The sequence below is a fragment of the Berghia stephanieae genome, chromosome 1 (genome assembly GCF_034508935.2).
Source record: "Berghia stephanieae isolate SIO BIC M18660-M18661 chromosome 1, UCSD_Bste_1.3, whole genome shotgun sequence".
NCBI classification, from domain to species: Eukaryota; Metazoa; Mollusca; class Gastropoda; order Nudibranchia; family Aeolidiidae; genus Berghia; species Berghia stephanieae.
In genome coordinates this window covers 100381533-100397222 of record NC_088360.1, presented here as the reverse complement: position 1 = coordinate 100397222, position 15690 = coordinate 100381533, and the positions used below count along the sequence as shown (strand labels likewise).

The 15690-nt window shown below is 36.6% G+C and overlaps 1 protein-coding gene across 1 annotated transcript; it reads left to right on the top strand.

Annotated features, from left to right (window-relative positions):
• The first annotated feature begins 476 nt into the window (after positions 1-476).
• Positions 477-12187, top strand: LOC144960729 (uncharacterized). The gene is made up of 5 exons (XM_078894047.1): positions 477-1004; positions 1427-1513; positions 2677-2738; positions 3556-3772; positions 12063-12187. The coding sequence occupies exons 1-5, from the start codon at positions 941-943 to the stop codon at positions 12185-12187; spliced, it is 555 nt and encodes a 184-aa protein (XP_078750173.1). The 5' UTR covers positions 477-940.
• Positions 12188-15690: the final 3503 nt, after the last annotated feature.

Here is a 15690-nt window from a genome sequence, read left to right as displayed (position 1 = left end):
TTTTCTATTTTTAGTTTAAAGTTGTCAACCCAACCGTCAAGGATATATAATTGTAAATCATAGTATTGAAGTTATTTGTTAAACACCACAGTAAGAAGAGTTATGCCTAAATTTTCACGTTGGTCAATAAGGTGACCGCCTGAAAAAAGTACAATAGGGGTACCAGTGTTTTCATCGATATATTTCAATAGTGAGGCAATATATCTTTCCGAAATTTTCTCTAAAATTCTAGAGCATTATATGGATTTTTATAGTAATGAAAACCTAATATAAAATTGTGTGAAAGTTGATGAACTGAGGAATGAACAAGATATACGAATTATAATCTATTTTTAGAAACAGATTTATCGAATCTTGGTCCGGATTCTTATCTTGGTGACAAGAGACAAGCAAACATAGTAACTCTTTTTTTCGTGAAACGTATGTTTAGTCAATTTCGCGCATAAAGAGGCACTCGGCACTCACTCACTCCGCAAGTCAGTAGTAGGTAGGTGGTTATCAGTTATCAGCTTTAATTCTTAGTCAAACGCTTCATCAAACCCATTATTGAGTAGCATGTTGATGCCTGATGCCAGTTGAAGCCATCTCGACGTCGTGAAATGGAGCATCTTCTGTCATAGCAGTAGAATCGTCAGATGCCGCATTTAAATCCTCCATTCCAGGCGTTGCTGTTGCCATATCGATCTTCGAAATGATTTGGTCTAGACGTCAAGTTGACCCGTTCTATGTCTGAAGAGATTTTAAAGTGCAATACCTAACATTATATCTTGATCTACAAAAGAGTCTTTTTAAATGAACCGCTGTGTTTCTATATTTTTCAAGAACCAATGATTATCTGATAACCACTGACAATTGACTTGCGGAGAGAGTGGCCGACGGACGTCCTCTCTATAGCCGCAAGTATTTTTTCGTCACTTGCTGAGTTCCAAACTAGACGTCTATGGCATCGTGGGGTAAATTGATGCTGGAGGCATCATTGAAGAGACACCGAGATAATTTAAATGGTAAGTTATTGGCCATTCTTATTACATCACTGTTGATTTAAGATTTTCAATAGGGTAGACATCACAATCACACACACACCGATTGATGATTGTCACTTGTCAGTCAGTCATTTGGAAGTGGAGTCAGATAATTCGGGAACTTCTGTAGACTGTAGATTCACACTAGTGAGTAAGATCTGTCGTTTACTACTACTACTACCACTACTACCACTACTACTTTTAGTTTTATCTTTATCCAACTCAACACTTCTCGTGTTTATTTTATTTTGGCAAAACTAGAATGGATTTTTGAAAAGAATATAAAATAATTTAAACTTAAACCTGTCTTTGCATCTTGCTTTATGCATACAGTATGCCATATCACAGCCATCACAAAATCATAGTTTAATGTTGAGAATATGCTATTTCTTTTGTAACTTCAGATCAGAGAGATTTGAGCTTTAAAAATCCTGAAAAATGTCTTGCTGTCAATCCAGACAACCCTTTTGATGTGATCTATGATGTTAATGGTAAGAATGTAATTTGATGAGGAAATGAATAACATTTAGGTACACATAGTTTGCTTTTTTTTTTTTTTTTTTTTTGAGTCATGATGTGTAATACTATTACAGTCCACTCCGGATAATTGCAACTCGTTTAATCGCAACTTTCGGTTAATCACAATATTTCCTAAGCAATGGAAATAATTCTATATAAAAGTCACTGGTTAATTGCAACAAACTTCGGTTTTTTAAAAAGTGGTAAATTCAAGAAATCAAACAGTATATCATGATTAAATTTCATCATGGATGAAATCGTGACAGGTTGAAGAATCGAGAGTGAGCAGGATTTAATGCTACAGTAGTGTGTCACCACTCTGTTAGAGTCGAAAGAGGGCGGGGCTCTGCAGTATGGGTTTGTGACGTCATCGGTGGCCATTAAATAGAAGAGGGGTGGGGCTGGTCATAATCTTGACAACAGGTTATAAATGACAGTTATAAAGAGAGACTGAGCGATATCCTTTGTTTTAGGATTAACAACTGTGCATTGTGACCAACGAGTTTGGTGAGAGCTTATTGTCTCTCATTAAGGCTAATCTCTTTAACTCTGACAAATGTTGAATTGTTGAGAAAAAAGATTGAAACTTCTTCCAATCTGAATAAGATATCGGCTTGCTTCATAGCTGCTTTTGGTTGACAAATCTACACGGGGCTGCCATATGGTTTTTGTTTCAATCAAATTGCTCTGTATGTGGTGGACTAAGAATATTATTTACTGGTTTGAGTTGACAATAAATGTGTAAAATGTTGAAATAGTGGACAGGAAACTGAATTTCGGTTAATCCCAACATTTTCGATGATCCCAAGGTATTGCGATTATCCTAAGTGGACTGTACCTGAATCTTGAACGAAAAACTATCATATGGATATGATTATAGACAGATTGGTTTCTGGAATTATATTTCCGTCCTCCCTTGCCAACTCTGACGTTCTTGAAATTTAAAAGAAAATAGCCAGAAGGTTTCGGACTTAATTTTCTTTTTTTTTCCAAAGGACAATAGTCATAAGGTAAATAATTTTTAAAAAATCCTTTTACAGCACAAGATGGCATGATTTTTTGTTTAAGAGTTTAGAGAAAAACTTGCACATGATAGTCTTCAGCTTTTTTTTTGTTGTTTTTATTTTCTATATAGACTCCAACTCAGAGCCTGAAAGTGATGCAGAACAAAGTTCCATATCACATGATTCATTTGTGGTAAGTATGTACATTAAAATAAAATCATAACATTTGTATAGCGTTTATCCACAGTTGGCACCATGCTCAAAATGCTTCACATCAACATATTTTGTGGTGGACAAAACACATTTGCCACAAAAGATGAGACCTGCAGTCTGTTAGGCGCAATACAATATTTCAGGACAAGGACAACACTGTTTTACACCAGTGAGATCTCCTAGTTTTTTGTTGTTAAAAATTTTTCTTTGCAGTGGACTTCGCCAACAATAACACTATTTTAAACCTTCCTCGTTATATTTTGAAGTGATATTCATTGATGAGCCATTCACATTTGAAGTCGTTTGTTTTTTTATTTGACAAAATGTGAAAATGATGCGTTTCCAGGAAAAATTAAAATAGCTTCTGTTGGGATTATACTTTTGATCTCGCATTTTGTCCAAATTCTCTTGCATCGTAATGTTTATCAACTTTTTTTGTTAACTATATTGCAGTTGCAAGGTTAGGAAGTTCATATTGTTGCAATGACAACCGTTTATATGTCCAGAATCGTAGTGATATAAAAAATTGTTTTGTAGTTGTTGGTCCTGGTGTAGGATTTAAAGAGTTGGTTAAAAACGGTTTACTGAAACCCTGGTTGGTGTATCTATATTTATCCAAGCACAGTTGAACATATTAAATACTTAGACAATATGTCTGCCTTTCTCAACTCTTTTTTATTATACTTGCATTATTAACCAGCTAATTGTTTAGTTGGATTATTAAACAATGGCTCTTCATGTTTATTGTCAACATGAATAAATTGATTGATCTGTCATCTTTTCCACAAAATATACAGGGTCCCGATTTTGTTGCTGACTCCGAGTCTGATTCCTCTACGTACTCTGTGAGGTACCCAATGCTGAGTACATCATTGTCTTTGGAACCTAGTGCTCATTCCCCAACTCAGTCAGAGCCTCATCCACAACTATCACAGACTGAACCTCGTTGCCAGTCTGGGACCCAGGTTCAACCCGAATGCTATACACTTGCAAACCAACGTGTTACGTGCAATGGTGAGTCATTTTTTTGTCATTCTTCTCCTTGATATTTGTGGGATCAATTTTAATTTACCCATTCCTTTTAAAAGAAAACTTCCACCCCCTCCATGGTGCTGCATTTGTGTTATTGCATTTTTTTTCTGTTTTGGCAGTGCTGCGTCGCAAAATACGCTACCATTTACATAACAAGCACAAATCCAAATTTGATAGGGTGGACATCTTAGAATCTGAAACCCCAATGTGTGAGTGATATCAGTGAAACCAGCCATAAAAATGTTCATGTTTATTTTATTGGGGTTTTTTTTGTCTGTAATAGACTTAAATTGCTTGTATTGTAAGTGTTAAAATGGTTTTTTTGTTACAACCCATCTATATATTAAAACTGTTTCTTTGTATTTCTATGATGCTTAAGGCTTTTTTTTCACAGACCAGCTGGAAACTTAACGAGAATCAGAGTAGATAACATTTTTATTAATCTTGCAACCTAAACAGTATATGATGATTGGGAGCATTTAAAGAAAAGCACATTTTCTTTTTAATTTGTCGGTACTAAAATTATACTTTGATAATGCCTGCTGTGCTACAAACCCTTTTGACTTCCAGGTTCAATATTTTTCTTTATTCTAAAATTCTTGGGTTTCCTTTCAATGACAACTGAGATCATTAAAATTCAGCTCACAACATGATGTGTGTAGATTTGATGAAAACATATGTTCGAGTTGAGAAGCAGTGTTCACGAACTTGCTGATCGTTTTTACTAGCATTTATTTTCCTAACTTACCTGTATCAATTAACAAAGGCAAGACTCAAATATTTTCTATCTGAACAGTGTGTTTGTTATTGAAATATTTCCGGCATATACATGTCATATTTCATTCCCACAAAATATAAATCAGGATTAAGTTGTCTGGGCATCAGCATCGTTCAGGCAGTTGGGGGGAAGTCTTTAAGGAATTAATGAAGCCGATGCTCAACCGGTCTGGAGGACGTTTGATTGATGTCGGCTGTTTGTTCTGCCAGCCGGTGATGTTTTCTCACTCCCTCAATGACAAAGAAAGTCATTGTTATGACTATGAACTATAGTCTATTATTACTTTTGTTACTATATTAATTGTTACTTATAGCCGCTACTGTTATTATATTATTATTATTATTATTATTATTATTATTATTATTATTATTATTATTATTATTATTATTATTATTATTATTATTTATGATATTGCCTTCATTGCATTCTATTACTATTATTGATATAATTAATTTCTGATTGTTGTAAATAATTTATGTGAATTGAATTTTGTCGATTGGCCAAGGGCCTACAATAAACTTAAATGAAATGTTAGTCTTTGGATAGGACTTGGGTCTATTCTTGATTGCTTTTCCGCCTGGGTCGAGTGAAGCATTTGGAGTAAATTTTGTTGCTCAACGTAAAAAACATGACGCTTACCATTCCGCTGATACTGATACCTCCAAGGGGTGGTTGGGGAAAAACCTAAAATTCTTTTGACATTCTGTCTGATTTTTCGCTGAAACAACAAAGGACAATCTATGTATTCAGATGAGACTTCAATGTGTTACTATTCCGATTTATGTTCATATTTTGATTATAATGAAGAGGGAACCCTGAACCCAGTGAAGTGGGTGGATTGATCTATTTATTTCTATTTCAAAACAAAAATATGGCGTCTTTTCACTGGATTTGTTATGTGGCAGAGGTCTCCACAAATCTAACATACCTCTTCCAAAGGAATAGATGGTAGAAAAGTATATAACAAGAAGGAATTATGACAGTTACTTGTCCAGGCCTTAAATATTTGGAATGCTATTCCTCTCTATCGCTGTCATGTAGCTGATGTGCATATGATCTGTCTATTGATTTATTTTCATAGTTCATAGCATGATGTGCTTTATTTTCTTCTTTTTTTTCCAGAGAAATACAAAAAGCCAAGGAGACCCTGTCCATACTGTGGACAGTTGCAAACAAAACTCTCAAGGCATTTGATGAGGAAACACAAAGATGAGACAGAAGTTACAGAGGCCATGAAACAGCCTGTAAAGGAAAGGGATAGAACAATGGATTATCTCAAGAAAAAGGGCATTTTTTATTCAAACACTAGAAACAATTCAATAGTTATGCGTGAGAGAGCACAAGGGTCACATGAAGTTGTTATGTGTGCTGGCTGTAAGGGGTTTTACTCTGGACGAAGGGTTTATGAACACAAAAAGAAATGTAGTACTGAGCATGCTCTGTGTACTGGGGTTGTAAAATTTTATCCCGTGGCTCCCAATGCAAGTAAAGAAATAAAGGAGAATATTCTTGACAAATTTCGGAATGATGAAGTGGGAAATTTGTGTCGATCAGACAAAGCTATAGTATTGTTAGGAACAAAATTGTGGAGTAAAAGTTCAAAGAAGGAGAGAAAAGTTATAATGAGTGATTTACGCATCTTAGGAAATTTGATTTTAAAAACTAGGAAGAGAACGAATCAACCTTCTTTCTCTGGAGAGGACGTGGTGAAGCGTTGTAACTTTAATGAAATATCGCAAACCATTTCTGAAATGACTTTGAAAGAGGATGGGACATTGAAAGCAGGCTTGAAGCTTTCAATTGGATTTATATTGAAAAAGTTAATTAATTTCTTAAAAGGGGAATATATAATGCAAAACAAAATGGAAGAATCCGCAGAGATAGATTTGTTCAAAGCTGTCCTGGATTATAATTGGGATAGTATTTTTTTTACAGCCAGAGTTCAATGTGAAGCAAAGAGAACAAATTTGAGAAAACCCAAAGAGATGCCATTAGAGAATGATATAAAGAAGCTACGGCAATTTATTACTGAAGAGATGGTCCGTATTTGTGAGGATGATTATCAATTATTTGATTCACATATGTTTGTTAGGCTTCGCAATGTCATCGTAGCTAGGCTTACAATGTTTAATGCGAGGAGAGGCGGAGAACCCGCAAGGATGTTGTTAAAAGACTGGAATGATGCAGATTCAGGTGTATGGGTTGATCCCCAGCTTGTACAACATGTCACTGATCCTCTGGAAAAAGCGTTACTTGAGAAGTATAAGCTGGCCTATCAGTCTGGAAAGGGAAGCAAGATGTTGGTCCCTGTGTTGATACCCAATGACACAATTCAGCCTTTAAGGAAACTTGCACAGGAGCGTAAAGCTGTTGATATTTCAGACAACCCATTTCTTTTTCCAAATACAGGAATATCCAAAGATCATGTAAGTGGTTACATTGCCATCAAATATGTCACTTCCTTAGTAAAGGATTTAGAGAAACCCCAGTTGTTAATAGCTGATAAATTCAGGCACCGAGCTTCGACATTATTTGCCTTACTTGATGTCCCACAACACGAGAGAGATGTCTTCTATCGACATATGGGACACAGTGAATCAATCAATCAAAACATTTATCAGTGTCCACTTGCAATACGAGAAATAACAGAAGTTGGTCATTTTTTGGGTCAAATTGATAACTCAGCATCGGTCACTGGGGAAGGAAATTGTAACATTGAAACAAATGACTCTGTAGTGAATAGAGACTCAAATGCAAATTTTGGAACATCCATAGTAACAGCTGCAAATCAAGAAGAAATATTTGATGGTGAAGCAGGAGTGCCAAATCAGCTTACGTGTTCTTCAAAACAAACTGAACCCAAGAGGAATTCAAGCAAAAATCGGAGATACATGTCATGGTCAGATGAGGATACAGATAGAGTCAAGTCATATTTTAAAAACTTTGTCGAAGATGTTTCAGCACATGGTTCAAGGGGATCATTACCTAGAAAGTCTGAAATTATTCTGTTCTTAAAACACCACAGGGTATTTTCACAAAAAGGAATCCCTGAAGGTACACTAATTAGTTTGGTGAAGACAAAGATTTTTAATGAAAGAAATAAATATAGAAGGGAAAGAGCGTTTCAATCGGTGTAATGACAATCATGAATTTGATTTGTATTACATTCATTGTATTGTATAGTGTTATTGACATATTTTGGGGGTTTACAAAAACGTTTTATCTTTATATAGTACAATCTGTTCATCATTGCAATATCCTTTTTTATATTATATGAACATTCATTTGCTCAGCTTGAGAGACAAATGCTTTGTAGAACCATAGCTGCCAACCGTTCTGTTAAAAACGGATTTGTTCCGTATTTGACTTCCTGAGTCCGTAAGTGCTTATTTTTAGTTCAAAATCCGTATTTTGTAATTTTTGACTAATTTGTGGTAAAAAAGCCATGTGAGCCTAATGAATTATTATTATTGATCCATTATTATTACTATTACTACTACTACTATTGTTGTTATTATTATTATCATTATTATTGGTGTCCAGTGAGAGCATAATCTCCATTTGTGTAGCTCTTTAATTTGAATTATGCCTCTAACATAAATGATTTTCAACAATTAAAAAAGTTCCATTCGTTTATATGACGCCTGTATTTTACTCAAACCTTTCATAATGTATTGGAGATTTGCATAGGATATGGATGTTAGCCTCGATATACTTTGAATATTCTAAGACAGTATTGATACTTTCACTATTTGTTACAAATATTATTTTAATTAAGAATAAAATTAAATCCACCTTTTTGATTGGAAGGTATTCAATAAGAAAATCAATTGCTTATATTGATTAAAGATGACAATGATTATTTCCCTTTATTAATTTATGAAATATATAAATTTAATCCCTTTAAAAACATCTTCATCTGATTTTAATTTTTTTTTTCAAGCAAGCTTTTGTAACGGTTTAGGTTCAAGAAAAATAAGTATACTCCATTTTTAGGTGTGTTTATCTTGTCAAAGTAAAGAAGTAGGAATTCTCTAATATTTAGAGGTGCATTTTACTATAACTACTATTATAGTATACTACTTAAAGACCATTATGTTGCATGAAAGAAAACATATATGCAATCGTCTACTTTTTATCTGAACTCACCTAATTTTTACCCCAAAACGCCCTCTCATGTGATGTACCAGGTTGGTAGTTATGCATTTCTAACCATCTTAAGTTATTTCATTTATTTTACAATCGTGCTTCTTGTGTATTGGTCCTTATCAAAGTTGAGGCAGTTGAATTCTTTCTTTATATTGTCCGTTCTGAATTTTGATCTCATTGTGGAAAGCTCCCATAGCGGGCAGGGAGGTACACACTGTGTCTTCTATCCCCTTATATCTGTTTTCCAACATGCTTTCAGTCTTTGTCTTGGAATGAGATTACTTGTTTTTTTCCTGGCCCTCGCCGGAGTCCTAGTTGGGAGGGAAGCAGTCAAATGCATATTTATTGTTTTGGGAGATGATATTTTTTTCCTTGTAAATCATCTCTCTGTTATGTATTATTACTATATTTGTTATTTTTTAATGTATAATGTAAGCATTTGAGTGTGTTCCTCTTTGTTGGATTTTGTTCTTGTGTCCGGATAAGACTTATAGGTGATCTCAAACTTAGTACATTGGTGATACGCTCTTGGAATCTACATCTGATCCCTATTTGTTCCCAGTTCCCCTATGTCTTACTTTCTCTTGGATGCTTCAACTGTAATTCTAGAACTTTTTACTATCCAATTTTCTTCCTTTTTACTGGCGCTGATATAACCTAAATGTGTTGCAAGCGCCGTAAAACCCTTAAAAACAAAACAACAATCATTGTGGAAAGTGTCATTTTAACGATTCAAATGTGCTGGTACTAAACCCGATAATTGAGCAACATTTGGACTAGCCTCTGTCATCTCAAACTTGTTAGTGTTAGTAATAGTAATTAAAAAGGCTGACTTTTATATGTTGCGATTCGATGAAGGGGGGGGGGGGGGGGGGGGGGGGGGGGGCTTCGGCACACATCGCCCCTCATCCCGGGCAAAATGAGCGTTCCTTATTTTATTTTTGAAAAGTTGGCAGCTATGTAGAACTATCTGAAAGAATCAGATATGGCAGAATAAAAAGTCTTTCTACTAACCCTAACTTAATTGGCCAATGTAGCTTTATGTTCAGCATTTTCTAGATACCTAATGTAAAATTTCACTATTCTTTTTATGATAGTTTTAAGAGTTGCAATCTTTAGAGGTGACTGTCAAGAAATGACACCTCTGTGCATTTAATTTCATTCTTTCTTTATCCCCTCATCCTTAATCAGAATAATAATAATTAATAATGAAAAAAAATGCAGCAACGACAGCTTAGAACGGCATAAAGTGCTTAAGAATTATTTTTTTTGCATTAAACTTTATTCAAACGATTTTCAACACTTTTGCTTCACAGTTTATGCTTTTTAACAAATGCAATTAAGCAACTTACCAGCAACAACATATTGGTTTGTTATCATTTGAGGGTTTTATCAGTAAAACTGTTTCTATCCTTTTATGTTGCACTGTACACATAGCAAACTTCATGCTTTTATTTGGTGACCAAAGACTTATGTGATACAGTGGATGAATGTTTGTGATGGCTTTTGGAACTGAAATAAACCTGCAATATGATTTGTAGACTTCTATCGTTATGTATCATTTTTCGGTCAAATGTAAATGTAATTTTACACGAGCTTGATGTATCATAAAACCCACAATGAGCTCAACGTGCAGCTGGTAGTAGATTTATATGGACACGAACAACGTTGTTACAATTCAGTAACGTACTCCAATTAACACAAGTGAGACTGTAAATGAGACTTTTACAATGACTCTGCATCGCCACAAATATGGATTCGAACCCTGGCAACTCGGGCATCAGACGAACTGTCTACCACGAAACCAAAGCAAGCATTGTGCAAGTTAAAGTGAATGAGATGTTGATTGAAGCCGTTCATTGTGTCCATCAGATCTGCTGTCCTATCCATCCAACTCCATTCACTCACTGGGTGGGGTTCCCGACTTCCCATAATGGGCAGGGACGTACTCGTTGCGTCTTCTATCCCCCTATGTCTGTTTTCCAACTTGTTTTCTGTCTTTGTCTCGGGATGGGATGGGATTACTTGGTTTTGTCCAGGACCTGGCTGGGAGGGAAACAGTCAAATGTATAGTTCGAGTTTTGGGAGATTATATTTTTCCCTTGTAAATCATCTGTCTGTTATGCTCTTTATTGTTTTGTTTACATATTATTTATGCTTTGTAAACATTTGAGTGTATCCCTCTTTGTTGGGACCTGTGCTTGTGTCTGAATGAGACGTTTAGGTGATCTCAAACTAAGTACTTTGATAGTGGGCTCTTGGAATCTACTGTTTCCTATTTGAAACAAATCCCCTTTGCCTTACTTTTTCTTGGGTGCTCTAATTGTAGTTCCAGAACTTTTTACTATCCCATTTTCTTCCTTTTTACTGGCGCTGATATGACCTTAATGTGTTGCAAGCGCCGTAAAACCCTTACAAACAAAACAAAACAAACCAAGTCCATTCAGTGGTATACAACAACAACAAATAAACTCCTCTGCCTGGTCCCTTCTATCTCTGATCTTAACCTGGGTCGTCAGGTTTCTAAAGGGGTCGGGGACTGCAAAAACAATGGCGCACGAGCAACTGGGAATATTTTTTGCCGTGTTTGAGTCCCAGGTTATTTCCCTGAGCGCCCCTTCTGAGGGATGGACCTTCCCAGGAGTTAGTAAATGCGTTGCTCGGCCACTTCACTCTACGCACACTGGGATAAGCTTCGACACTATGGCCATGAAGCTCTTAATCTTAAGGACTTACTTTATTTTAGACAATTTGGTGGTAGCTCACTTGAAAATGCACTCTTAGGTATACACATATATAAACATATACTGGGCTCCCTAAAAGGGTTTTTTAATGTGGTCTCCCTAAAAACATGTTTTTACCAAATGTCTCCTTAAAGCTACAGAAACACTTAGTAAAACATTAGGGGGACCGAGTAATTTTCTATATACCATTGTGATCATCAAGCATCAGAATTGTGTTCATAAATCATTGTAGGGAATCAAACTATACTCATTTGAACAAAGATTGAACAGTTTAATCAATTTGAACAAGACATATGCTTGGTCCTCCAATTGGTGCATTTCACAGTGGTCACCTTAATAGTGGATTGATACTTATATATATATATATATATATATATGTGTCTTTGGATTTGTTTAAATTAAAAATACACGTGTACACGTATATATATATATACATAGAGTAGATTCAGGCTTACCGGACACACAAGCCTTATCTGTGGTCGTCTCAGAGAATGGAAGACTGCTGGCCAGAAATAAGACCAATGCTGTATAGTGATGTCGTAAAATGTAACGCTCAAGTGGCCGGTTTCAGGTGAACAAGCCGATTTTGCACCCTAAGCAGTCTTTTCCATGTTCTCGACGCAAAATGTTATTCGTGACATTTTGGTACTACCGGACACTTATGGAACGTTAAGGTCCAACCGGACACCCAACTTGGGCAAACCGGACACCCTTCACGGATGTTGAAAAACACTGTTTCCTTTTGTTTTTTTAATAGTTTTCAATTCATAAACAGTTACAACAGATCCATAGGCTCAGTTTGTAAAATATCTGACGGGTCATTGGTCAATTTAGGGTTCGATTCCAGCATTCCAAGGACTTTGAAGGACTCTTTCCATAAATTGGCAGAATGTTTCCTTCCCCCAAAACGACTGCCATATATTTTCATAAATAGCTAGACTAGATCTAGACGTCTAGATAGATAAATAAACACCTTTATGTTCATTTTCACCAGAGAAAGACAAAAATAATTTATTCAAAACAATTTATAGGGTACATAATCATAACGCAACATGTCACTTGCACAATGTACAAACAAACGTGAAAACACTGATCTTCTCCTCACTCATCCCCAGTATCTTCTCTCTCTGCCAGTACATCCTCTGTGGTACCACCTCCCACACTTGCACCAAATCCATCCATCCAGGTTCCTATCACTTCCACAAAAATCACATAAACGTTCATCTTTGTCATTCACACCACATAACTCATCCATATCCATCTCAACGTCCGACCTGTCATCATACACAACCATCGTATCATCATCCTCTGCACTAGACTCCACTCTTTCTTCCACTCTCCTCTTCTTGCCCTTCCCCTTCCGAGCACCGTCACTTGGGTTTTGTTATCGGAGCCGACTTGATAGGGGTGCTTGGAAGAAATGTCTGCAATGATGACTGAACCTCCCAGGTAGAAAGGGAAGCCAGTCTCGTCGCAATTGAAGACGTTGCTGGGGGGGGGGGGGGGGGGGGACCTTGGTAATGTCGATGACATTTGACATTAGCGATGTCCGCATGGTGTGGAACCACCCACGAATCTTTCCTTCTGATACCTGGGCGCGTTGTTCCCCAAGGGACATCGCTTTTCTCTCCCGCACCTCCCCCTTGTGTCTCTCCATGAATGCTTTGTACCAGTAATATCCTGGCTTGTTGTTTTTGAAGGGGGTCTCTCTGCCTTCAGCATTCATTATTCTTTGCACCTCCAGGCACAGCTGCTCCCTGTCCTTCCCTTCACCTGCCCTGGCACAGGCCACCATCCATTTGACAAGTTTTTTCTCCTCCTCTGTGGCCAACACTGTATGAGATACCCTATGGACGGGGTATTTTCCGGCCATCTTGTCCATCAGGGTTGATTTCGGGACAGAGTAGGTCGCAGCGGCCTGGCGGAATGAAAGATTTTTTGTGCGGATGGCATCAAGTGCAGCATCCACACTCTTGTCAGTGTACTTTGATCGCGGCATCTTGGTGCCTGTAACAATGTGAAAAAATTAACTTTATTTAGATATTTGAACTTCATTTTCATAGACTGGCTAGTCTAATAATGTAAATTTTCCTTTACAATGGTGAACATAATATAATTTTAGGGAGGCCTTCCGAAAGCTCCTACATCCCCAGTATTTTTTTTATAATGTTCTAGTAGGGGGTTTGGGAGGGGAAAAGTTTTATTTTTAAAGTCTCCCTCCTCCCAAACCCCCTACCAGAACATTATAAAAAAAAGTTTCCCCCCTCCCAAAACATTATAATACTGGGGATGTAGGTGTAGACGCTTTCGGAAGGCCTCCCTAATTTTCTAATAATAATAATAATCATGATAAACATAGGCCGGTCAACAGAAATACAAGGAAAGCATTGCAACAAATAATTATTATAGACGTCTAGAATAATAATAAACAACTTAATCAACCCGTCCGGTTTCACCTGAATCGTTTAAATTTTCTTTGGTCAAACCGGACACCCCCCCACTGGAGCTAAAATGAAAACCGGACATCGTCAGACGATCTAACCACAATCAAACGATCCTAAAATAGCATGTAGTGCAGTGGTTGAGCCGAAACTCCTTAATAAAAACGTATAAATAGCTTAAATAGCAACTTCCTTGCACACCTTGCAACCCATAACAAAGAACGGGATACTTACGTTTTGTGAGAAATATCTCGATGAAAACACGATTCTCTGACTTCTCCTTGATTGCACTCATTGAAACGGCAGGAAAAACGTCACAAGAGACGTGTGCTTAGTTACTAGAAATATGCACAGGGGAAAAAACAAAACAAAAGGAAATTAGACATCGAGTCGGGTAGCGTCCGGTTTGACCCGTGTCCGGTTTGACCTGAATCTACTCTATATGCACAAAAAAAAGAGTGAAAAAAAATATATTGAAAAAGAAATATTATCAATCACCATGACATCATCTTTAACCAGTTAACTGCCATACTGTGGAACAACTCGTATTTAAAAACTTGACCAGAAAACTCGTACTCCAAATATCAATTGATTCAAATGACCCTCATTGTGGCATAAACTCTCAAACCAGGGACTTCTAAAAAATGCCAAGTTTGAGAGTTTTAGCTAAGATAAGGGTCATCTATATCGATCGCTATTTGAAGGACGATTTTTCTGGTCAAATTTTTAAATACGAGTTTTTCCAGAGTATGGTAGACTGGTAAAAACAAAAAATGAAATGCATCAATATCTAGTTGAAAATAATGAGATTAGTGGAGGATGCTGTAACCAGATGAGACATTGAGTATTATTATTTTGGGTAGGTTCAATATCACAATGATTATTCCTTCATCAACAAAGTCTGTCACCGACTGTCAAATTTATTAATTCTAACAGCAGTTTTAACTTTCAATATAATTTGTAAAATTTCGTTCAGACCGAAGTGCACAAATTTGCAGGTCTGATAGACGGATACAATTATTGGCTTGACCTGGCAATGTTGTAGTGGCAAGTATTCTGTGTTGGTTTGAGAGTATTTCCATTACAACAATGAGCCCAAAATAATTAGGGTTATATTATAAGATCTGCAAATAAGTACACGTCGGTTTAGACCTTATAATAACGAATTGAGGCCGGTGGTTCAAATACATGTCTGACTGGACCTGAAAAACTCAAAGTTAAGCATAACTTATTTAATCGGAGACAAAATAAATGGCACTTATGTGGAGATTTTATAATATTCATGAAATTTATCTTTCCTTTCTTTATCTAAAGGCGGTTCGAATAGCTCGGTAGAGGCACTCGCTTCACACATAAGGGGACCACAATCGATTCTGGGCGGTGCAATCGAGATTTTTTTCCTGACCGCCTTGTCCATCCAGCGATGATTGGGTAGCTGGGTTTGGTTGATCAGGTGGAAAGTACTTTGCAATAGACTAGCGTCCTATCCAAAGGATAGCAAGCAATTGCTATTGTCTGTTTCATGATACGGAAACTGGGATAAATTCCGGCCGGCCCATAGGCTCTAAATGACTACTTTATTTATCTAATCATTTTCACTTTGCATTCAATTAAAAAATAAATAATTTAAAAAATTCTCATTATTCAACCCCAAAGGGAATTTTGTGTGCACGGTCTATTCCAAGGGAAAACTGGAATAACCGGTGCATCATCGGCAGTGCAGCGCTGCAAAGAGACCTAAGTGACTTGCTCGAAGCCACACTGCTCGGTGGAGAATCGAACATGGTA